Source organism: Melospiza georgiana, chromosome Z (genome assembly GCF_028018845.1).
Source record: "Melospiza georgiana isolate bMelGeo1 chromosome Z, bMelGeo1.pri, whole genome shotgun sequence".
Taxonomy (NCBI): Eukaryota; Metazoa; Chordata; class Aves; order Passeriformes; family Passerellidae; genus Melospiza; species Melospiza georgiana.
The window spans coordinates 52411646-52437759 of NC_080465.1; the positions used below are offsets into that span (position 1 = coordinate 52411646).

The window sequence follows — 26114 nt, forward strand, 5'->3', positions numbered from 1 at the left end:
TTTCCCAGTATCACTTTTGAAACTACTGTAGCTGGTGATCCCGTTTTGAAAGTTAAGTTTTCCATTTTTTGGCTGCATATGGCAGTAAAACATATATATATAGGGAGGGAGAGAGTGAGAGAGAGAGAGAGACATTAACTGAATGCAGGAATTATTCAGTAGCAGGCACGTCAGCGCTCCCCGTCCTCTCCCGGTCCCCGCCTACGCCGCGGCCCCTCAGGCACCTGAGGGGAACGCGCGCGCCCGCCAAGGCGGGAAATCTCGCCCCGCCGCGGAGCGTACCACTACCGGCCCTGCAGGGGGCGCGCCATCCCCCCCTGCCCCGCTGGTGGGCTCGGCCGACCTCCGCTGTTTACAGAGTCCCCTCAGGTGCGATGGGCTCCCCCTTAAAACGGGGATGTGTCCTCAGCTGGCTAGCTGTTAATTTAATTTATGGACCTAGGTTTTTTACAAAAATAGGCTTTATATTGCATTCCTGGAGCCCAAGGTGCATTCTAGTATGTGACATTTCACCCTTAAGCGGAAGGGAGTAGCTGAGATTCATAAATGCTTGTAGTTGAACAGAACGACAAAAGTCGGGGGAGTCTGCACAAGTGTGAGGTGGTATGTCAGCTCCTGACCTACTCTGTAAGCACATGGCAGTGGGCTAAAGGGATAAGATGGAAGGGAAGGGAAGGGAAGGGAAGGGAAGGGAAGGGAAGGGAAGGGAAGGGAAGGGAAGGGAAGGGAAGGGAAGGGAAGGGAAGGGAAGGGAAGGGAAGGGAAGGGAAGGGAAGGGGGCTTGGGTGGTCTTGATCTCCCCTGTAGTCCATGTCCACTTGTTAGCCTCATTCCTGCATTTGTACTGTGCTGGGTTGTGCTCCAGAAACTGGAACAACTTTGTCCTGGAAAGTGCTGCGCTACTTCGACATGGCCTTCTCCAGCCACATCTTGTTCTTTCTCACACTGTGTTGCTACCAACAATCCTTGGTGATTACCAACAATTCTTGTCTGTTGGTAAGCTGTCCTTTCTTGGCTCCACAGCCCTCCAGGTATCCGTATTCAAGACATACGCATCGAGACATACACCTTTATCTTCTGAGATTCTAGAGTATAAATTAACTTCTTGTCCAAAAGGCTAAATACTGCATAGCTTTCTCAGATAAACGGTTTTTGTCTGTAATAGAGTGGGAAGATGTTACATCTTGAATATGTTTTGGTGCTGTCCCCATGATCAGAACTGTCTGCTGTGCAAATCGGAAGATGTGGGTGCATGCAGAACCTTTGTGCCTGCAAACACCCAGAGAAATAACAACCTACCAGTCAGAGTCACACGTGCTCTTTGGCAGGCAGCTGCTTTATCAGAACATCTGTGGGTTGGTTGTGTGCACTGGGACATTGACTAGGCAAATTGATAAAAATAATTTTCATGGATAGAAGGTCTGCAGCTGACATATCAGTGGGAAAAGGACGCAGTGCCAAGTGTGTCATGGGCAGATATTAATAGAGAAAGAGGTACTCAGGGAACTTGGTACAGGCTACTCACATTTTCTAGCTCACTTTCCCTGCTTCACATACCCATTTTTACAAAACCTCTTTCACAGTTTCAATTGTCCTTGTAAATTGCACAAATTTTTCAAAAGGTTGGAACTTAAAAAAAATTAGAATTAAATTTTTTTAATTAAGTTAACAAAACTGTTAATCACAGCAGTTAATGTTCCTCTTAGACCTAGAAAAAAAGTCCACTGTCAGTTACTAAAGAGAGAAAACCCCACCAAACTGTTGAGTAGTGAGCATTTTACCACACAGTAAACCACAGCATATTGCACAGACTAGTTTTTGTGTTATTTAGCTGTATTTTTGTTGTATGGATTACATTCATAGGAAGACAGAAAGTGAAGACTAAAATCCTATTCTTACAATTAAACAAAAATGTTACTCAGTATCCACATGTTAAATTTGTAATAATGCTATGCTAAATGACCCATATGTAAATATGTCATCTGACTTCTGGGAACGTGATTACTATGAACAGACTGGGCAAATATGCAGAAAATAAACATTGAGGGAAAAATGTTTGACAGATTTTGACGCAGAAATACATGGAATGAAGTCTATAAGCCAGGGTTGGAACATTTAGCTTGTAAAAGATTTAACAGTCAGCAAATATTCTTTTGTTTTAGGTTTTAAAATATTGCTGCTAAAATAAGCACTTTAACACTGCATGCTTCCAAAAGATGAGATTTTTATCTGTAGTTCATTTAGAGTTCATTCTCAATTTTTTTTGTCCTTTTACAGGGTAGTAACTTCTCGCACAAGGCAGTTCAAGCATCTGGTGGTCACTGAAAAAATGTTTGACATCCAATGTGTATGAGGCAGGAAAGCAGCAGGTAGCTGATGATACGTACTGCAACATACAGGGAGTTTCTAACACGTATGGAAAATACTGATGCCTTTTATTGCCATTGTGAGCATCCCTGTAAGAGAAACTGCTGCACCAAAGACCTGTGACAAGACATTGTTTCATATTGTTTCTCGCAAACAGCACAATCTATGTACATTTAAAATCTCATGGCTAGGCATGGGCTTGAGCAGTGTTTTAGTGATCTTCACGCTGTTGTGATGGTCTTATACAGCCGTCTGTACAACCCTAGCCATCTCAAATGGATGTGTCAGATTCTTTCACAGAGTTAAACTTTGCAACATTCAATGCAGTTCACAAAATTATTTGTTTTGTCTTTTTCTGAAGAACACATAGAAGGAATAGCATAGGTTTTAACCTGCTCTAGACTGCCAGAGCACTCATCCCAGTGTTTGGCAGAGTATTACGTTGACTTTAGCGTCAGACTGCAGAGTAGCTTAATATGATGGGAATATAAATTGTACTCTCATGTATCTGGGGCATCAATGTACTGTTTGACATGTTATATTCCTTTTGACAAAAGGATTTGTTTTTCTGGTTTAGGAGATGAAAGCTGTCAGAAAGGGTATTTGGTAAGTACCCATTTCTGTTGCATTCTCCAAAATGTTTAAATTTTTCCAAACAATGAAAGCAGAAATATACACAAAATACATACAAATGTGTGTTTATTTGTATTGAGTTTGCATGGCCAAGTTTTGGTAGCAGGGGAAGAGTGGGGAGAGCTACAGGAGTGGGTCCTTTGAGATGGTGCCAGAAGCTTTCCCCATGTCTGGCAGAGCCAGTGCCAGCTGGTTCCAAGGCAGACTCACTGCTGCCCAAGGCCAATCCCATCAGAGACAGGAGAACCACCTCTGTGATAATGTATTTAAAAAGGAAAAAAGTTACTGTGCAGTTGTAATTGTGCTCAGAGAAGAGAGGAGTGAGAATATGAGAGAGGAGCAGCTCTGCAGAAACTAAGGTTAGTGCAGAAGGAGGGGCAGGATCTGCTTCAGGTGCTGGAACAGATTCCCCTGCGGCCCGTGCTGAGACCCTGGTGAGGCAGCTGTGCCCCTGCAGCCCTTGGGGCTCAGTGCCAGAGCAGGAGGATGCCCAAGGGAAGGCTGTGATCCTGTGGGAAGTCCACGCTGGAGCAAGCTCCTGGCATGGTGTGGCAGGTTTGCTGGGAGGACCAGTGACCCTGTGGGGGACCCATGCTTGAGCAAGCTGTTCTTGAAGGACTGCAGGACTGCCCCCCATGGAAAAGGACCCATGGTGGAGCTGTTCCTGAAGAACTGCAGCTCATAGGAAGGACTGACACTGGAGAAGTTAATGGAGAGCTGTCTCCCATGGGAGGGACCCCACACTACAGTAGGGGAAGGACTCCTCTCCTTGAGCAGCAGCAGGAACAACATGTGCTGATGTGACCATAACCCCCATTCCTGTCTCCCTGCACCACTGGTGGGGAGGAAGTAGAGCTGGGAAAGGAGGGAAGTGTGGGTGGAAAGTGTTTTCAGGATTTGTTTTATTTCTCATTATCCTGCCCTGGTTTTGATTTGTAATAAATTCAGTCTGTTTCCCCCAAGTCAAGTCTGTCTTGCTCGTGATAATTGATGAGTGATCTCTCTGTTTTTATTTCAACTCACGAACCTTCTGTTTTACTTTCCGCCCCCCGTCCAGTTGCAGAGGGGAGTGATAGAGCAGCATTGGTAGGTACGGTACCTGTCATCCAGCCAGGGTCAACCCACCACATTATTGAGTATAGTAATATAGTAGAACACATTTAAATACATAAGTATATAAATAAATATATCTATTTCTATGAGCAAATATACCTGCTAAAACAGTGTCTGTAGCCATAAAAATCACTTTCAGGAAAAAATGTTGATTTCATGTTTGTTACCTAAGTATTGGTGTGACAGTCTTAAGGGGGAAAAAATATTTGCTTACTTTCAGCATGTGTTCTAGCTGTTATTTTCTTCAGAAACAAAACAGAAATTCCTGTTCACAAAGTATTTTTTTCCTCTCTTCAGGTGTCCTTTTGCTTGTCAAAGGATGACCTAATCTCTGCTTTATAGCTTCAGTAGTTGGAAAAAAAAAAGGTTTAGCATTAGAGATTTTCATATGATTAAAAGTTTCAATTTTTGTAACTTGAGACTGGTAAGCAGTAAATTTCTTATCTTGCTTATATGAATCCCATACCTTGCAATTTTAGCAGGAATGTTGTGTGATGCAATATGAACAAAAAAAAAAAAAAGAAAGAAAGTAAACACTAGCTAAATGACAAATGAAATCTCCTAAAATGTGTATCATTCTGTGAATCTGTGAAACCATCTTCTTTGTGAGCTCTTTTACATGCTCAGTATAAAATGGCTTTTTTTGCCTTGAGAAATAACTTCCCAAATTACTACAGATGGAAGACTATCTCACTGTATCTTGCTGTCTACAGGTCTTTTTCTGGAATAGCCTGTGTTTATCTGCAGCATAACTCATAATAAAGTACTTAGTCATATGGAATGAAGGTAGCCTGTTCCAGTGCTTTGTTGTGAAGACTGGCATGTGCTTTTTCCAAGAGGAAAAAAAGCCCCTCGTATGCCATTAGACCTTTGCAGTCATTTAGCTGGTCAGAACAACGCTTTTGTTTTAAAAGTTTCAACTATCACCCAGGCAGGAGGAAAAGCTTTGATTTGTAGCAGAGCTTGTTGTTCTTTTTCTGACACAGTTTTTTTTTCATAGATCACAGAATAATAGAATGGCCTGGGTTGGAAGGGACCTTAAAGGCACTGTAGTTCCTACCCCCCTGGTGTGGCCAGGGACACTTTTTGCTGGGTCAGGTTGCTAAGAACTCCATCCAGCCTGGCCCTAAAGACTTCCAGGGATGGGACAGCAACAGCTTCTCTGGATATGTATGTATCTATGGCAAAACAGAAATCAAATACCTAGACTAAATAATTTAACTATATTAAAATAAAAGTTTAATCTATGCTACAGGGAAAAGAGTGTCTATCTATATTCAGTTATTCTTGTGCCCTGAGTTCTTTAGTGGTCAAGTATTCTTCACTAGTGTATCAATATAATCCATTTGGAGGCACTTCCATAGACAATATAATTATGCAAAACCAGATTCTTGATCTTGCTGAAAATCTTGAAGTCATTAGTATCATTTTATCCTCAGAAGATTTTCACTTTGCAAATTACTATTTACTTTTTATACTGCATCCATGTCAGCATTCCAACCGTGTCAAAACTCTATCCTGCAAGCCATGGTGCAAGCCTACAAAAACTCAGTCTTTTCTTGGAAGCATTTAACAGATAGTCTATCCACTTTAAATAGAGAATGACAAAGATGACTGATGGAGCTCAGAGATGAAGAATAATAGAGAAAGAATTAACTCAAGAGAAGAAATTGTGTTGCTTTCTGGTTTTCTCATTAAGCTCACATGTATTTCTGTGCTTTCCCATCTACATTGGATTTCTGTTTTTGTTGTATGCTGATGGGTCAAACTATTATAATTTCAGTTTTAAGCAGAAGTGTAACAATTATATTCTTACAATTTATTTGTAATTCTTGATCTCTTGTTCTCTTAAAGTAATGTTGAATTTCTTACCTAGTTTTTCTTGTACACCTAAAAAAACCAGGTTGGTAGTGAGTGCTTAAACCATGCAAATGTCTGGCGAGGAGCATATTATCTGAAATACATTTCTCTGAAATCACAGAATATTCTGAGATGGAAGGGACTGAGAAGAATCACCAACTCTAAAGTGAATGCCCCATGTAGGGATCAAACCTATGATCTCAGTGTTAGCACCATGCTCTAACAGTACACCATAGGATGTTTTGTTAGGGAGTATATTTTCCAGAAATTATCAAATCTTGTCTTATTGATCCTATCTGAAGCTGTCCATTTGGATGGTATTTTCTTTGTTTTCTCACTTTTCCCTCCATTAACTATTAGTCCTTCTCCTGTGGAAGTTAAACAGTTGGGGGCAGTCTTGTGGGAAAGGAATACTTGTGCATAATTTACTGCATCATTCCCTGTGGAATCAGGAATGTAAAGACATACATATGTCTATTTTATTTCTGTTTATGACAGTGCTCAATTTCAGTGCCAAGCTGAAAGCATGCATTTTGCTTCTAAATAGTAATTTAATACATTCCTCAACAAAGTAAATTCAGAAGGTTTTTGTAATTGATTGATTGGTGATTGGTAGAAATCAGCTAATACTAACCACATTCAAAAGAAGGTGACACAATTTTGCCGTTATTTATACTATGAAATCAAGAGACCACATGTCTTTTGGAGACATGGAGTTTTTATTAAAATAGGTCATTCTTTGGCTACTCTGTTCTTGGTATCTGACTGTGACTATAAAGTGTATGAATCCTATCTAAATAAAATTTTGCATTTTCAAACACAGTAGTTTTACAAATCTAATTGCAGTTAACACAGGAGCTTGTCAAGAGTTGCACATTGTTCCAGCAGTAGTTTGACTCAGAAAATGTGACTTAAAATTTTCATGACATTTCAGGGCACCAATAAATCTTTTTCATTCCGCCAAAAAATATGCTGCGAGAAAGAAGGAATTCCACCACATAGTTAAAATCTTGGCTTAAGGAACCCAACACAGCTAGGCCACAGGTGGAGGATAGGATGCTCATCATGATCTCTGGGTAGCAACTATACCTCAGATGTGCTCAGATGTCTGTTGAAGAAGGGTTGGACCAACTTATTTGGTACCACAGTTTTTGGTACCACTAGACATCATATTGTCTTTAGTAAATTTCCAAGCCTGAGACTTACTCTTCCAAGGAAAGTACATTTAGTTGGCTCACAGAATTAGTTCTTGAAGGAGTTTTTAATGCAGAAGGGCAAGGTTGGTATTTCTTCTGTAACTTGAGACTGTAGCACAGTACATGCTACACAGCTGCTAGGAAATAGATCTGAAAAGTTTTAGTATGAGGAAGTTAACTGATACTGTATTGTTCTATACTTTATGTCTTTCTAGTATAATATTGTAAGGTTTTGTATTCAAGGGAAAAAATACATATTAAAAAGAAAAATCTGTTGAAAATTCTCCTAAAAAATAAAGAGACAAATCAGTTTCCTGGCATGTCTAGGTCTCAGGTGTCTGTTATGTAACAGATTTAATTTCCTTCAGTATGAGCTCAAAAGCAGACCAAGGACAGTAGTGGGACCATAATTTGTAGCATTGTGATGGGAAGCTATAGAAAGTTGTAAGCATAAGCTCATTGACTTTGCTTTTATTCCCACTAAGCCTTCTGCAGACTTTTGTTTCTTCCAGTGTCAAGGGGGAGTTCACCTATGTTTTCTCACAAATTACCACATGATGTGGGATGATCTGCTTTCTCAGACTGATTGCAGGAAGCTAATGTTTCATTAGTCAGCTAATTTTCATATATTAAAGAAGCTTGTATTATGCAAAATAAATACCAAATACTGTAGTGATAAAAAAATTAAACCTGTCAAACAGTGTGCCAGTTTACTAGATGCATTGGTTTTAATAACTGCATCTGCTTATCATGCTGACTCCTGGCAGCCTGTCTGCTGTGCCTGTTTCTCTGACATCACTGGTAGAGTTTCTCTTCTGCTTCTGCATGTTACCTACTCTAATAGCCGTGATTAGAGAAGATAAGGAAGCACTCGCTCAATACAGTTATGCCAGAGTGTTTAAGTAGTATACTAATCACAGAAATGGATTTGGACTACATCTTGCTTCTCTGTGGCCTGAGGGCATGGTTTCTATGGCAGTTAAAGCACTGATTGTGTAGCAATTAATAATGATTAGTCAGAAAGAAGAATTTGTACTGCTAAATTACATCTAGACAGAGTCAGTTCCAAGAGAGAACATATCCACTTGCATCTCAAAGTTAATTGATTATAAAAGCTGGTTAAATTCTTACCAATTCCACCATTTGGTGAAATAGATATTCTGAGTTAAACTGAAAAATTTGTATTGCAAAACTAAAATTCTGTAGTGTTTACTTCTTGTCCCACCACCCATATTTGCATTTCTTCTGTAATAAAATAATATCATGCTCCAAACATTTCCACAGAATTCACAGAATGTCTAGGTTGGAAGAGACCTTAAAGAACATTTAGTTCAGCCCACGCCCCAACACCTCAAGTAAACCATGCCACCAAGTGCCACATCCAGTCTTTTTTTAAACACATTCAGGGATGGTGGCTCCAGCACCTCCCTGGGCAGGCCATTCCAGAACTTTATCACCTCTTTCCGTGAAAATTTTTTTCCTAATATCTAACCTATATTTCCCCTGATGCAGCTTAAGACTGTGTCCTCTGATTCTATCAGTTGCTCCCTGGAGAAAGAGACCAATCCCGCCTGACTACAGCCACCTTTCAGGGAGCTGTAGATGGTGATAAGGTCACCCCTGAGTCTCCTTTTCTCCAGGCAGAACGCCCCCAGCTCCCTCAGTCGTTCCTCACAGGGTTTGTGTTCCAAGCCCCTCACCAGCCTCATTGCCCTCCTTTAGATGGGTTTGAGCATCTCAACACCCTTCCCAAACTGAGGGGCCAGAACTGGAAACAGCACTCAAGGTGTGTCCTCACCAGTGCCGAGTACAGGAGGAGAATGACCTCCCTGGTGCTGCTGGCCACACTGTCCCTGATACAGGCCAGGATGCCTCTTTTCTCCCTTTTCTGCCTTTTCCTCTCAGATGAGGTAGTCTGCAACAGGCACATGTTTTTTGTCTGGTAATAGGCCCCTGAGCAAATCTCAAAGGAAAGAAAGTTGCCTGTGGCTAAATGTCATATAGTTTGAAGTTTTTCTTTGAACCAGAGAATTATTTCCCATTCATACAACTACGCTGATGCGTATGTAATTAAATATACTAAACTGTAAATGACAGTAAAGTGTTCCCAATAGAGATTGCCATCTATAAATTGCAGTGTTTTAAAAATCATGGCAGGTGTAAAGAGCACTCAACTCTTCTTTAATACTTCATTTTAAAATAGAAAATATACCTTTTATAATGTTATTTTTGATTCAGACTGAACAGCCCTCATAATCTGCTGATCTCACTCCCCATATGATAAGTCAGGAAAAATATTTCACCCTAAGTAGTAAAGAGTAATAGTGCAAGTCATTATGTTTGACAAAATTATTTCTTATCTTAATGGAAACTAGTATAGATGAAGCTTTTTTCAGTTTCTTGTAACACTAAGCCTTGGAAATTTACATTTTCTTTGATGGATAAAAAGAGGCTCAAACTTTTCCAAACCAAGGTAGCTTCTTGCTGACACCAACAGACAGGCAGCAGAGCAACTTGAGTCCTTGCTTTTGATAACCAACATGTTTTCTGAACAGAGATACTAGGACAGATTAAACACTGCCAGGTAATCTATGAACAAAGTGTCGTTCCAAGAAAAGGAACACGTGCAGGCAGTTTGTATGCAGGCTGGCCAACGTGTTTGAGACGGGCTTTAATGTGAAGGACTTTGGAGATGGGATCCAAAATGGCAATGCTCACACCATTCCATCCAGTTAGGACATAGACTAGGCCAGCCAGAGCAGTGACAAATGTTCCCTAGCTGCCTTCAAGGGTAATAACCAAAAGGTCAGCCACCTCAAGGAGGTGGGTGTGTGTGGTTGTGATAATTCACCAGCACTCTTCTTAGGAGACCGGCATGCCCAGCTACCTCCCTGGAATGTTTGTAGACCAATGCATGCAGCATAGGGAATAAAAAAACCTTCTGATATGTAATGCTTGGCTGGGTAGAAGAGAGAGGGGCTGTGGATGTTGTCTACCTAGATTTCTGCAAGGCCTTTTAACACTATCTCCCATAACACCCTCACAAGAAGCTCATCATGGGCTGATGAGTGGACAATGAGGTGGGTTTAGAATTGACTGTCAGAGCTCAGAGGGTTGTGATCAGCAGTGCAGAGTGCAGTTGGAGCCTGCAGTCAGCCGTGTTCCCCAGGGCTCAGTACTGGGTCCATCTTGTTCAGCTTATTGATCAGTGACCTGGATGAAGGGACATGGGATGAAGGGACAAGTTTGAGGATGGCACAGGGCTGGGAGGAGTGGTTGATACTCCAGGTGCTGTGTGAGACCTGGACAGGCTGGAGAGTTGTGTGGAGAGGAACGTAATGAAGTTCCACAAAGGCAAATTTGCAGGGTCCTGCAGTAGGAGAAGAATAAACCCCTGCACCAGTACAGGCTGGGGACTAGCCTGCCCATCTCAGGATGTTCCAGCAGCATGTAAATGGGTCAGCTAAACTGGCAACACATCTTGGCCAGCTCAGGGTGCAATATGTCCTATGTCTCCATACACATCCATTAGTGAAAACACTGGTTATATAAGGCATTGTTTCTATTCTAAGGAAAGTGGCTTTATGCTTTATTCTATGAGAAATACTTGTTTTCTCCTAATAAAATCTATTTTCCCTTAAAAAAATTACCTGCAAAAAGCCACATTGTGTCCAGACAGATCAAAGACAATACATTTATTAAACTTTGAGAAAAACAAACAAAACACTAACATAGAGAAAGTTAAATAGAAACTGAAAGACACATCTTCTGACCGGCATATCATGGCTTGTGTGACCAGTAAAGTACCAAAATGACATTCTGAGTTTGACTGAGGTATTTAACTATTTTTGGCAATAGAAACAGAGTAAGAAACTTCTTTCAAACACACACATAGGCATTACTTGCATTAGTGTCTACCATCTATGAAATTTTATATGAAACTAAATAATGCAGCTGTTAGAAAATCGTAGCAGCAAATTAGCAGAATATCTAATGCACATTTACCATAAAGTACGTGCTAAACTTAAAAATCCCACCCAGTAGTTGGGCCCAGTTGTGTAGCACTTGGTCACAAAAAGAGCATCAGTGAGTTTAGTTGGAGACATCATAAGCAAGACCTGAATTTGTTGCACATCATACACTTCTCTTCAGGTCAAAGAAATGAATGTTCCTATTTGCCCTCTAAGAAAGAACCCTGCTGTGATGAAACCACGGCTTAGGAAGGTAACTCCTGAAACAATAAGAGTTAATTGCAAAGCTCTGTCAGGCTCTTAACATGTGCAAGAACAAAGAGAGCTTCCCCACTGAGTTTCAGTTTTCTCTCCTTTCCTTCTGAAAGTGTGCCTAACACGGTCAGAGGAGATGCTGTTAGGCTGCAAAAACGAAAACCACGTTTGAACAATACTGCACTTGATCCCCTTGTTCCACTGAAGTATTTTAATCCTGTTATATATTTAAAAATTAACTGCTGGCTAACTTCTGAAGTCCTTAATTTATTTTTTTTAAATAAAGACTTTATGTGGTACTGACTAATAAATGATACCTTTGGCTCACGAAGGGCTTCAGAAGTTGGTCAAATATGAAGATACTATGCTGCTAAGTTATCAGAGCTTATTCACGTGTTCTCAAAAATATTCAGTGAAAATTTAGTTGCACAGTGCTTAATACTGTGCTCAACAAGATTTTGTTTATAAAAAGTGTATTATTATTATCATTAACTAGATTCTGATGAGGAACAGAATAATTTGCCCAAGTATGCTGTATATTTAAAAATTTTACATAGAACTTTAAATTGCATGTATATTTCTATAACAGTTCCCATAAGAAAGTAATAGAATCAGTTACTTTTAAGTTTCTACAATATTCCAAAAATTTATATAGGTTTCTTTGGAGGTATAAAATGGCTCTGTAAAAACCTATTTTTATTTTAGCTGTGAACAAAATTTTAAAAAACAGAAAACTCCTTTTTAGGACTGCAGCAATTACATTACTTAAATGGGTCACCATAATTGAACAACAATATTTGGTGTAATAGAAAAAAATGATGGTTTTACAACCAAAGTATTAAAATATATTTTACCAATTTATAGAAATCAAAATAGATGTGTTATTTAGTCAAGCTACTTTTGTGTTTTCACCTATATGATCAGTTCCCAACTATTGATATAAAGATCTCTGCCAACAGCAGTTTTTTCCTAAATTCTTACACTTTAAACCACCTGATTTTTAGCTTTATCAAAATGCACAATTTCCTGTACATTAAACAGTAATTTCAATGTTTAATTTCACAAAAATCAACACCCACAAGAACAAGACAAAACAGCCTCAAGACAAATTCATAGATAATATTTACAGAACACAATAGGAATATTTTGATGTATATTTTATGCTGCAACATTTCAGATAAAATTATAGGAACCACGAAAAACTTTTAGACTTCATTTTGGTTTCAGCATACAAGCCCGAAACTGACTCTCTGCTGTGAAACACTACACACACTTAGTGAAAAACAGAGCTATGGCATGATTTTATTCAGCTGGTCTGTGCTCACATAGCCACAAGACGTGTTGAATTCCTTGTCTGGCACTGGCAGCGCGGTGGCATTGAGCACAAGGCCCTGTGGAGACTGAACGATGTGGATCGATGTATAGTCTGCCACAGGCATCTCTGAACTTGGGGCTGCTGCTGTTGAAGCTCCAAAATTGGCAACAGTAGTGGTAAGGCTCTCTGTGGTGAAGTAACCATCTTCATTATAGCCTTGTTCCTGAACACGTGGCTCATTCTCTTCGTGAGAAGTCACAGCAATGCATTTTTTCACATCTGCCTCACAGAAATAGGTGTTGTCCATGGTGAAGCTTGGTTCTGTGCAGCCTTCACGCTGTGCTCTCCCCAGCTTGGATTTCTGCCCTGGTGAAAGTACAACCCTGCCTGCTGGAGTAATATCACTCACTTGAGCGTAAAAGTCAGTACTTGCCAGTGAATTCTGGTTGCTTATCTGGGTATGGACTGACGGACGGGGTGACTCAAGGCTGTCTCCAAAGGGTGCCCACAGGTGGCTGTTTTCAGACTGAGTACTCCTATGCTGGCGTTGCAGGTCTGTGTTGGCAAGGCTTGGAAGTGCCTCATCATTATCTTGCCTGTCAAGACACAAGAGATCCTCTTCTTTTTCAGTAGCCTTTTTGAACTGATCACTATCAGAGGTGGCATCACACGTGTCGCTTGCGCTGAAGTCTGTCTCTGGAATATCTGGTTCACAACAACTGGCCCGTCCAGAATCATCATCCTTCGCTCCCAAGGAGCTGTGAGATTTCAGATGATCTTCACTCAGGAGCCTGTCAGTGTCTGAGGCTCTGTTCTTTTCATCAGGGTCTTCAATGTCCAACTCAATAAACTCAACCCACAAGTCATCAATGTAGAGCTGTGTCTTGTAGTTGTCATGGCAGGCTAAGATGGAATTCACTTCATCTAGCTTTCCTTTCTACAAGGCAAATAAAAAAGAATTTTATAAAGGAAGTAATAGAAATGCTTGTCCTTTTTATAATGTTGACTTATGTAAAGATGACTTATGTAAAGATGTAGTTATGTAATAATTGCAAAGGGATTCAAAATTATTTTATGCAAACTAATTCTATGGCAACTCCCCAAATGTCAGAATTTTCTTCTACAAAATTTTTCTGCCTGGGAGAACAGTCGTCATCTTCTACTACTATAAAGATTCCCACTGTAGATTTTAGAGTTCGATGTTACCTTCAAAAGATCTGGGTCAATCCCTTTAATCTTTGGAACCGGCACAGGAGGAAAAATAAGCATTTTTAACCTGAAAAAAAAAAAGGCTTTTAATTGACAGTGGTCTTTTTTGAGGAAGTTAGAAAGAAGACAGGCTTACACTGCATTTATATTTAATTACTTGAAAACTTAAATGTTTGAAAATAAAATTTCAAATACTCCTAGGGAAAGAATATTTTCTCTCATTGCAAATTACGAAACAAGTTCTCTGCAAGCTTCCTTTTGGAAATCACTTAAATTTATGTGGGAATCCATTTTGGAGTCTGGTCTTTGACAATTTAATGCTGTATAGAAAGAGAGCAAATTCCTACAGCTCTGTGAATATATTCCCTCTATACATACTTTCAATGCAACCTGATACAAACCTCAGTATGTGACCTTTCCAATTTTTTTTTTCAGAGATACAGTAGCCTTGCATAGGCCCAATAAATTTAAATAGGGGAACAGAAAACAGGAATTGGTGGAAAGAGTGAATTACTTTAGAACTAATAAATAAAACTGAAAAACATCTGCAAAAATTTAGGCTAGCATTTTGCCATCGCTATGACAGTTCTGCTTCTTGAATTATTAGTGGAACAAATAATAAAATAATTTGTAATTAAGGCAGGCGGTTACCCTTGTGGAGAAAGGTCTAGTAACTTCCTTGGGCATTTGCAGGCCGTGGAAATACATACTATTCTAATCCTTCATAAAGTGCATTCCTAATTTTTAGGGGACAAAAAACCCCTCCAAACCAAACCACTCCCAGTTCTTATTTTCCCTTAATACAACAGTAGCTGTTCATGCCTGTCTCCTCCATGTTACCTCTCTGCTTATTTTGCAAACAGATGAACAAAAGAAAAATTCAAAATTCTCTTTATACTGGGTTAATTGCCTATTTTAGAAAGTAAGGTGTGGAAAGTGGTTAATACAAATTCAGATATATTAGTTTTGCTGCCTTTTTAGGGACGTTGGTGAGGTCCAGAGAGGGTAGCAGATGTCTTAAAGAGTGCCTAGAGAGAAATCTAGGCACTTTTGGCTTAACCATGGCATGTCCAAATTCCTCAGATGTTTCTGGTTTTGAGCAGATCCTCAGTGTTCTGTCCAGAAAGCTTAGTGAGAGCCAGAAATACAGTAACTTTCCATCTAATCTCTGGAGAGGCAGTGTAAACTGGTTGGGTTCTCAGAGTTCGGACTTGTGCTTTACAGCTGAATCCACAAATCAGGTATTCTGACAGGACTGGGCATTGCTTCTAATGAAACAAAGAATTTTACCACTCACTGCCTGGAGAAGACATTTGGGAGGGAGAACTGTGCTCTGCTCCTTTCTTAGCCTAGCATAATTCAAGCTTTCACCTCTCAACTCGAATGACCTAAACCTATGGCATCTGTCCTACAGAGACTCGCTCAGAGCCTGTGAGATCATAACTGAGGAAAATATTAATTGGCATCTTTCAGAATCAGAAGGTAACCAAGCATGGATATTTTGCATTATGGAAAACCTATGCAGGCTGCTTCTCTGCAGAAAATATTGTCATTTCACCACTAAATGGCAATGCTTGAAGGAAAGGGTGTACACCTGCAGTCCAGAAAAACTTTCCACATGAGATCCTCAGTGGAGAAAAGCTTCTTCCAGCATTCATGATTAGCGTGGAAGATATTTATAAAATCTGATTAGAGATACGCTTCAGACTTGAGGATTTTCTCACTGAGAAAATTTCTCAGACTGAGCCACCTGTTGTTCAGTGTGCTGACCTTAGCTCCTGGTGCTACATGCACATTGCTCCATTCTGACACATCAAGCTTTTGTCATAAATTGTATCAGGAGCCTTGCTCTTAAATCTGGGATTGGGATGCTATTGCAGGGAATGGTTTCCTGAAATTAAACTCTGTCAAAGCACAGAGCTTGCCTAAATAAAAAATTACTGCCTAATGAAATTTTTTTTTTTAGATCTGCTCCAAATGCACCAAATTGTTGTAATTTCAGTATGTGAAAAGAAATTTCACCATTTTTTGGTATGTGCAAAACTACTCAGTGTTCATTTTCAAAGTGTATACACAAGACCACTGACAACACCCATGTGTGCACTGGGTCTTGACCATGGTGTTGCTCCATAGTGTACAACAGTACTGATATGACATCCAAGTTGAAATCCGCCAAAACCTACCCCTGAAAACACATATTAGAAGATTAATTAATTTTAACACCTGTTATTTTTATTTCTGTTTCATTCTTTCATTTTTGTATATGACACCATTTCATAATTTTTACAAACAATGCAATTCTGTGCTTAGTTTCATTTTATTCCTGTTATCTACAGAAACTGCACTTTATCCACAGAGACCAAATATTGCCCTATGAATCAATCTCTTTCCCTTGGCTTCAAGAAGTAGAGTTTAGTGGAATGGTCTAAGAACAAAATCAAATATATAGACATAGGTTTGTATTAAATTTTTGAATGGCATGTGAATAAAAAATAATATGTTCAAAATTTGAGTGAACTACAAAAAAAGAGTTCAAAGTGTAAGTAAATCAATCATGTCAATTCTGCAGAATAAAATGTACTGCAGTGAGAGGAAGATCAAGATAATCAGATTCCCCATGCTGAAGGCCCCATACATACTAATCTCAGTTATATGTAATTTACAAGAATAGACAAAAATGCTCAAAATGGTTCCTTGTCCCCAATATTTGAAATAATCGACAGATCTTATTTTTTCCTTTTTTTTTAAGCTACAGGTACATAAATTCCAACAAATAAAAAGTCTTTACCTTGGTTGTTTAGACAGCATGATTGAGATCACTGTTACAGCCAGCCCACACACTCCAAAGACAACAACTAAGAACCATGGAAACTCAACTTCTGAAAGAACAAAACATGAACATATAAGCAGGAATGTCACATCTTTGACTTTAGCCTTGTCTTCTACCACTTGAGGATTCCAAAATGGTAAAAACTGATGAAAATGTCTGTTACTCAAATGTAAAAGTTCTATGTTCAGCAGAAATAAAAATGTGCTTTTGTCCTAGTTCTGGCCAGCACTTGGATGTTCCTGGATACCATCTCATGTCACAGGCAGGGGCGGATGAAGGGACTCACTGCCTTCCAAGAAGAAGGGTGTAACTTCTGGTTGAAAAAAGTGGTGGCATTGTCTGACATTGCTTGTTGTCTCTGCAGTGAGCATCTCTCACTCAGAGGGTGTGAACCACACTCTCTTTTGTATACTTTTGCGATTAATATTGTGGTATTAATATTATATTAATATTGTGGTATTGTGGTATATTATTACGCCTTTATTGTTTGTTTTCTTATCTCATTGCTGTTTCCAGTAAACTGCTTGTATCTTGACCTGTGATCTTCACTTTTTGTGTTATCAGTTTCAACTCCTTCCCACTGGAGCAGAAAGGGGAAGAGGGACTGAGTGAGCAGGATGTGGTTTGGGAGAGCCTCAGTCACGGCACTGAATTGGGAAGTATCATTCCTAATCCATGGCAGCTTTTGTTCTCAGCAGTTTCCATGCATTTATGAGACCACTGGGACTCCTTGCTAAACCAGACTGATTTCATAAATCTAAACAATATCTTAATAAAGATAATGTCTATAGCAAAACCAGCCATGAGGAACATGCTTGGAACATGTTATCAAGTAGTCCTGAGGGCATATAATGCCACAGACCATGCTAATACTTGTTCATTCACGCTGAAAGAACATTACTAATAGCACATAAAATCACAAGCAAACTATTTTTCTCTCACAAAAACTAAGGTATGGTGGTGTCAAAAAACATACCACTTCTCTTTCTAAAGGTCGAACATTAATTATTTTGTGGACCAACTGAATCAACTGAAAAAAAGTCCCTTTTATTTACCTTTGCAGGTGGCTACAAAGAATTTAGAAATTATTGAAAAAAGCAATTTAGTAGAAATTACGAACAATGCTGATAAATGAAATGTTTTATCTCTTAAACATTAGCAATTCCATTATTCTTAATATTACATTGTAAACTACAAAGCATAGAGAAATTTTTTCTAGCTTTAGTCTTAGATTTTTCTAATTTTTTTATAATTTAAAATTTCCTACAGAAATGTCACTCTTATTTTGTTGGGCCAAGGAACACTGGACAGAGAGCTTTAAAACTCTTATTTACCTTCTGTACAATGATCACATCCAATGCCTATTTGAGAAAATGATACATAGAGGATTTCACTGAACTCCCCAAATTTTTCAGAAGTTCGTTGTCTTGATCGGATTCGTATCTCATAATCTCTTGCTGTCTTCAGAGAGTACAGTGGAACCATTGTTGAGAGCCTGGGTTTTAACTGTAAAGACAGAAGAACTGTGATTTATTTGTTTGAGTTGTACTGGAAATTTTACAATGTTGCTTATTTCTGAAGGCATTTTTGCTACTGGGCATTTTAAGGATAGCACAAGAACAGTTCAGAGAACATTCACACCATTTACTGTCAACTTAGTAGTCATCAGGCATTTCTGTGATTCAGGGGACCAGAAGCAGACAATCCAAGATCTGAAGATACAGTCAGTGAAGAAAGGCAGCTTCCCCCAGTTACATACCATAAGTAGGTGGTGTGAACATCTTTCACTGATCTTTCAGGTTGTAAATACTTTTTACTGTTATAACACAACATTACTGATTACAGAATGCCAAAAATGCTGTTAAAATAACACAGGAGTTCTAAATTACTGCAATCTCCACTACAGGTTTAATGGTTATAACCAAACATTTTGCATGCTATAAATGTTTTTATTTGGTGAACAATCAAAATCTCCAGCTATATACAAAATGTGATAATGGAGACTGTGTGGCAGCTGGCATCAGATTGTGGTCTTTGAAACTTCTATATTAGCTGAAACATTACTTAGATACTGCTGAATATGAAAATGTTTAGGAAATCACACTGGAGTTCGTAATAAGTAAAATTTCTGCCTTTTTCTATTATACCTCTATATGCATTTTCATTCCAATAACCCTACAAAAGTATACAAAATAAGGAAAATGTGCTCAAAATAGAAATCAAAGTGGCAGATATTATATTCTACTTTTACTTTAGAATCAAATATGATACCAGAAAAAAGCATCATGGCTAGAACTTAAAATATCTGGACAACAACTGCCTTTGGGAATTTGAAGGAAGCTTCAACAACACAGTCTCATAATCTGTATAGCTGCATAACCTCAACTTGAGACAATATTTGTTGGTAGGTATGATCTCTGGAATTGTCTGATCCCTGGTGACACCTGACTCCAATGTTCTTACAACCAACCAGTCAGATTTTGGAGGAGACAGACTGCTCTTCTCTCCTAGTAGTTGAGCATTGTGGAGAACCATAGCTGTACATCACCAATGTTTTTAATATGTGTAGAATATCCATTTGGAAATCATTGGGAAGGATATTTCATATTTACCTATTTCATGGTATTAAGCCACAAAGAAATAGTTCACTGAAGTTTTACGGGTAAGTTTACATGCATCCCAAATAATGGTCTTACTTGGAAAAAGCCAAGAAGAATAAATCAGAGCCTTTATGAAAGACTCCTGGATGGAGCAGGATGTATGGAGTGGGGAAAGTTCAGCAAGAAGTGAAAGGATGAACAAACAGCATTTGTCATAGATTAATTCAAGTAAAAGTCATATGAGAGACTTCATAAAAGGTAATCAAAATTTTATCTCTGTCTCATGAACACCCATTATGTCAGGGTGGATTTTATTCATTTAGAACGTTTCTCAGAAAATAATTTTGGTCCTCTTATCACTATAACTTACTGTTTTAACACTTACTAATTAATGTTTAATCTTCTTTCAATTTAGAAATTATTTACTTTCAACTAGTAAATATATTGAGAAAATAATAAAGGCTGTGCATGAAAAAGCAATGAATCGTCCCAAAAAATCTAGAAAAATTACAAGCAAATCTTAGTAAGGAGGGACTTAGTACCATAAAAGGTACTATAAATTAATTTTTTCATTAGTTACATGTACAAAGCATTATGGTGTATTTAAGCAGTCAAGGATTATCCTTTGTGTAAAAAACTAGTAATAAGTAGACATGTATAACTTGACCATGTATAAGCAGACATTTACATCTTAATGTGCTTCAACATTGATTAGAGAAGGCATTTGTAGCAAGGAATCCAAAGAGTGAAATTGTAGCATTGCTCCAATGCTGTCATTCAGAATTTGCTTTTGTCCTAGGCCAGACCAGGATTTTTTTCAGAAATTTGTCTTTTGTACTCTCATATATGAGTCTCAGTATGCCATGTTTATATTCCTAAGATGAAAGGCTTACAAAACCTTCCACTACACACAGGTTAAGTCCAACATAATCTATAACACTTTGTCTCTTGAGGCAAGTATCACAATCAGGAATTCCTTATCTGTGTTCAGAAAGAGGACTGATCTTCAATTCTTTCCTCTCCTGAGAAGAACTATTCTCAAAGCGTTCTGGGATTATTGACAGTACTGGAGCAAGAACAAAGCTTTATTAGGGTATTTATATGACTGATATCAAAATTCTTATTAAAAAAACATTAAAATGGTCCATTTTTAGAGACATACCTGTATTCTGCTTTTGAACATTTGCATATTTTCAGCTTCTTAAAGATTATTGATTTACTGCCTAAACTTAACACATTTCACAGGCTTTAAAATAGAAGCTAATATACTAAGTATATATATATTAGGAGGCTAATATATTAAACCAGTATAGATAGAAAGACAGAGAATTAATGGGAAAAATCATTACAGACATTATAGGCCTGTTTGGCTGTAGACTTGTTAATAAGGACTAGGTTAAAGAGAAAATACTAACACTGGGAAGGACCAGAAGTGAGGAGTGAGCCAAGGTCTTTCGCAGGGGAAGGCAAACAGACCAGTTTGACTACATCTCAACTGGTAAATCTAGCTATGTTCAAATTGTTGGAATTTTCCTTTTGTAGTTAATGACAAATTTGTAACAGTATTTTCTGGATTTTTTTCCTGCCAATTAACTCAGTTCATATTAATAAGAAAGCAATGGAAGAATTCTGCTCTGACATAATGTTCTTACTGAATCGAATAAGAGCTCTCCATATGCAAATATGCCATGACACACTGGAATTTAGCCTATGCATTCAGGTAAGATGGGCACCATATTACCTGTAACAGAAAAGCTAACTACATGAGAAGTTAAATGATTTTCAAAAAGTAAGCTTAAAATATTTATAATATATTATTTTATATTTTCACAGACTATCCCAAATCTTCCCGTTGATGTCTGGTATGAAATCTGTAAGTCTTATCTATGTTACATTATTTTTATTTGCTTATTGTATCAAATCTTAAATTGTAACTCAAAGTCAGTTCCTTCCTTCCTTCCTTCCTTCCTTCCTTCCTTCCTTCCTTCCTTCCTTCCTTCCGACACTTCCTTCCTTCCTTCCTTCCTTCCTTCCTTCCTTCCTTCCTTCCTTCCTTCCTTCCTTCCTTCCTTCCTTCCTTCCTTCCTTCCTTCCTTCCTTCCTTCCTTCCTTCCTTCCTTCCTTCCTTCCTTCCTTCCTTCCTTCCTTCCTTCCTTCCTTCCTTCCTTCCTTCCTTCCTTCCTTCCTTCCTTCCTTCCTTCCTTCCTTCCGACACTTCCTTCCGACACTTCCTTCCGACACTTCCTTCCGACACTTCCTTCCGACACTTCCTTCCGACACTTCCTTCCTTCCGACACTTCCTTCCTTCCTTCCGACACTTCCTTCCGACACTTCCTTCCTTCCTTCCTTCCTTCCTTCCTTCCTTCCTTCCTTCCTTCCTTCCTTCCTTCCTTCCTTCCTTCCTTCCTTCCTTCCTTCCTTCCTTCCTTCCTTCCTTCCTTCCTTCCTTCCTTCCTTCCTTCCTTCCTTCCTTCCGACACTTCCTTCCGACACTTCCTTCCGACACTTCCTTCCGACACTTCCTTCCTTCCTTCCTTCCGACACTTCCTTCCTTCCTTCCGACACTTCCTTCCGACACTTCCTTCCGACACTTCCTTCCGACACTTCCTTCCTTCCGACACTTCCTTCCTTCCTTCCTTCCGACACTTCCTTCCGACACTTCCTTCCGACACTTCCTTCCGACACTTCCTTCCTTCCTTCCGACACTTCCTTCCGACACTTCCTTCCTTCCTTCCTTCCTTCCTTCCTTCCTTCCTTCCTTCCTTCCTTCCTTCCTTCCTTCCTTCCTTCCTTCCTTCCTTCCTTCCTTCCGACACTTCCTTCCGACACTTCCTTCCGACACTTCCTTCCGACACTTCCTTCCTTCCTTCCTTCCTTCCTTCCTTCCTTCCTTCCTTCCTTCCTTCCTTCCTTCCTTCCTTCCTTCCTTCCTTCCTTCCTTCCTTCCTTCCTTCCTTCCTTCCTTCCTTCCTTCCTTCCTTCCTTCCTTCCTTCCTTCCTTCCGACACTTCCTTCCTTCCTTCCTTCCTTCCTTCCTTCCTTCCTTCCTTCCTTCCTTCCTTCCTTCCTTCCTTCCTTCCTTCCTTCCTTCCTTCCTTCCTTCCGACACTTCCTTCCGACACTTCCTTCCGACACTTCCTTCCGACACTTCCTTCCTTCCTTCCGACACTTCCTTCCTTCCTTCCGACACTTCCTTCCGACACTTCCTTCCTTCCGACACTTCCTTCCGACACTTCCTTCCGACACTTCCTTCTGACACTTCCTTCCGACACTTCCTTCCTTCCTTCCGACACTTCCTTCCTTCCTTCCCTCCTCCCTCCCTCCCTTCCTTCCGACACTTCGACACTTCCTTCCGACACTTCCTTCCGACACTTCCTTTCCTTCCGACACTTCCTTTCCTTCCTTTCCTTCCGACACTTCCTTCGGACACTTCCTTCCATCCATCCATCCATCCATCCATCCATCCATCCATCCATCCATCCATCCATCCCATAAATTTACAGGTACTCTGAAGAATCTGGATTGAAATGGTGATATTTGCCAAACAAAATAGTCCTGTTCAGACTACTGAAACATCATGCACTGTTTAAATAGTTCAGGTTTAAGAAAACAATAGATTAATATTTTATCCTTGAAAACACTTGGATATATCTGACTCTTCCTATACTTACTAATATAACACAGGTGTTTCTGGGCTTTTCATTACCCTGCCTGTCAACTATCTTGACACATAAAGTTACAGTATGTGCTAGAAAATGTCAGAAAAAATGCAGGTATATTGTTTAAGAAACAAGGCATTGTCTGATTAGCAATTACAAACATGTTTTTCATAGTGCTACAAGAGTGTTAGGGACAGAACAAGCCTGCACTGCACTATGACTAATGTATAATAAATATTTGTTTCATACCTCCTTCCATTTTGTCTCATTAACTTCTTTGTACTGCAATTCATATTCCAGAGTAATCCATCCCTTCCGAACATCTGCTGTTGGTGGTGGATCCCATCTTACCTGGATATCCCCATGGATCCCAGTTTGACTAGTATTTAACAGAGTCCAGTTAAGGTTGACAGGGGGATCAGGTAGTACTGTTTAAAAGAGTATTTGGAATAAAACAGCCAGTTTTCAATGTGAAATGACCATTCTTACTACATAATGATAAATTATTTCAGAACTTTAAAAGTATATTAACCATGTATTTTCTGATTAAAATAAAATATATTGCAATGTCAAAGCTATTGCAAGTTTGATAACAAGAAGGCACTCTGCCAATTAGTAGTAGATATGTTCTGCACAAATCTCACCCAACCAACTAATAAAGAAGATTAAGAATGAATGCTCAGCTGAATAAAAGACAGCATTGGGTATTCTAGTTAGCTGTAGGAATAAATTATCTGGATATGCAGAGTGCTTGTTCAGAGTGGTACACTACCACTCTGAACAAGCAATAACATCTGTAAAGTCCCAGGCAGTCAAGATTCATATTGCCATAAATATAAATCCTAGCTTAGAAATACTAGACATCCTGATCCTTTAGATTACAGTTGATTCAGGAAAAAAACAGTGTTTGGCTTCCAGAGTTTTGCAGGATCAAGGTTTTAACGCCAACTTTGCTCTACAAGGAGATGTAGTATGCATTAGAAAGGACTCAAAGTGAAAGCAAAGACAAGCTCATTTGAGCATGCACACATTTGAGAGACCACTGGTATTTAGAAAAAGAAATCACATATTTGATTTTATCCTTTAAGCTTTCTTCCAATCTAGGCAGTATTTTCTGGTGTGGATCACATTACAGTGTTGCAAAATCAAATCCCTTCCCATGTATCATATATTTTAGGTACTAACTTTTCTGAGAGGCAATATTTAAATACAGCCTAAGTAATACAAAAACTTATAGAGGTAAGATACATAATGGAAGCATACCTATTTCATCAACACTGAAACATTTTTTATCATATACTTCACTTTTACTGGCAAGTTGAACACAATACGGTGTCCACACAGAGGTGTAGGATGCATTGAAGTAACAGCTATTTTGTCCTGAAGTCATATAATCAGGGCATTCTTTCCAGTCTTCCTCATTACTAGAATGAAAACAAAAATGCAATATTCATGAGAGAGAGATTTACAGACCTTACAAAGTACAAATTACAGATGTTACTAGACACAGTACTGATAAGTTGTAAAATTTATGAAAGGGATAAAAACATGTCAGTATTGATGGTGATTTACAATGAAACCACTGTTGAAGAAACCTGTGTAACTTAGTTTAGGTACTCAGGTACTTAGTGGCCTGGAAAATAGCTAAACTTTAAGGTGCCTTCTAAACCAAAGAATTTTATGATTCTGTTATTCTATATTCCTATGATTTCTGAGATGTCTCAGAGTAACTAAGAAAGCCAACCTTGCTATTAGGCTTAAGTCTGCTAGGCAAATGTATCATTACCATCATCTGTAGATCAAAAAGTTCAAAACCCTGTTCATTAGAGGGAACAGAAATGCACGTCCTCCTATTCCTGTGAACAAAAGGCCTATTTCCTTAATAGCCATTACTGGTAATGTCTATGTTCATTTTTCAGGCTAATCATTGTAGCAACCTGAAATTTAAAAAAGCTTAAAGTGGAGCTGAATCATAATTGAACAGGACTCAATGGAACATTATCCCAGTATCATAGCAGCCTTTTCCCCTGGACCAGTACATTCAGATTTTATCACATCAATTGATCAATGGGGGCTTCATAAAACTTTAATAAAAATTTGAAAGGGCCTGCATCCAACCTCCACATTTGTGCACACATATAAGGAATCTTAGTGTTGCAGGTGAGATGGATAAAGAATAAACTGAAGTTGCCTATTAAAAAATCCTTACCCAAGCTATATAGTGTTCATTTTGGATTCTGCAACCAGGACCTACATTTAGTAAGAATGTGTTCTTAATTATCTGTCAAATAATGCTTGTTGCTGCAAATTGCTCAATAACTACCAATAAAATCTAACATTGGAAAAAATGTACTTAAAACATGGGTTTATACCCTTTAAAAGAGTATGGTTCATATCGCAGCAAAAAATTAACAGTAGGAACCTAACAAACATGCCAAAAAATACTTTTCTCTTTTCCTTTTTCAGCTTTTATTACCTCTTCTTGTACAACAGCTGTAGTATTCTTGGAACAGTGAGGTTATAAAAATTTCCAGCAGTCCAAAAACATGAAAATGTCTCCATTTCAGGTGATCTGCATTTGCTGATTTGTGGCCACTGCAAGAGGTCTGTCAGAAAAAAAAAAGCAGGGGATAGAAGGATACACATTAAACAAATCCAAACTCCAGATAAGCTGCTGTTAAAATGAAACAGCACCTTTAATGAATAATTAACTTTTCTTTCAATCCCTTATGTGCAATGAGGCAAGATTTAAATTCTTACATGCATACATATAGAGGGATATAGAAGCCATAAATTCGAAAGATGCATCAAGCTCTCTTTTGTGCCATGTAGAAGTGAATATAATCACAGCTTGACACTAGGCAAAGGGATTTGCCAGCCCTACAGCTGTAACTGAACAGAAAAGTCTGTTTCAGATGGAAGGGACCTAAACAATCATCCAATCCAACTGCCTGACCACTTTAGGGCTAACCTAAGGTTAAAGCCTGTTATTAAGGGCACTGTCCAAATGCCTCTTAAACACTGGCAGACTTGGGGTGTCAACCACTTCTCTAGGACGCCTATTCCAGAGTCTGACCACTTAAAGAAGCTTGTCCTAATGTCCAGT

At 38.9% G+C, this 26114-nt stretch overlaps 1 protein-coding gene across 3 annotated transcripts in view; it reads right to left on the minus strand.

The window, feature by feature from the left end:
* Positions 1–10849: 10849 nt before the first annotated feature.
* Positions 10850–26114, minus strand: part of GHR (growth hormone receptor) — a 118612-nt gene continuing 103347 nt past the window's right edge. For 2 of the 3 annotated variants that reach the window (XM_058044405.1, XM_058044406.1), the window contains exons 4-10: positions 25485–25614; positions 24272–24432; positions 23258–23436; positions 18084–18255; positions 16708–16798; positions 13917–13986; positions 10850–13647 (exon numbers count right to left, since the gene is read on the minus strand). In XM_058044405.1, coding sequence (XP_057900388.1) covers positions 12685–13647; positions 13917–13986; positions 16708–16798; positions 18084–18255; positions 23258–23436; positions 24272–24432; positions 25485–25614 — 1766 coding nt within the window. In that variant the 3' untranslated portion in view covers positions 10850–12684. The remainder of the gene's footprint in view (positions 13648–13916; positions 13987–16707; positions 16799–18083; positions 18256–23257; positions 23437–24271; positions 24433–25484; positions 25615–26114) is intronic. The other variant, XM_058044407.1, reaches the window with a different exon arrangement.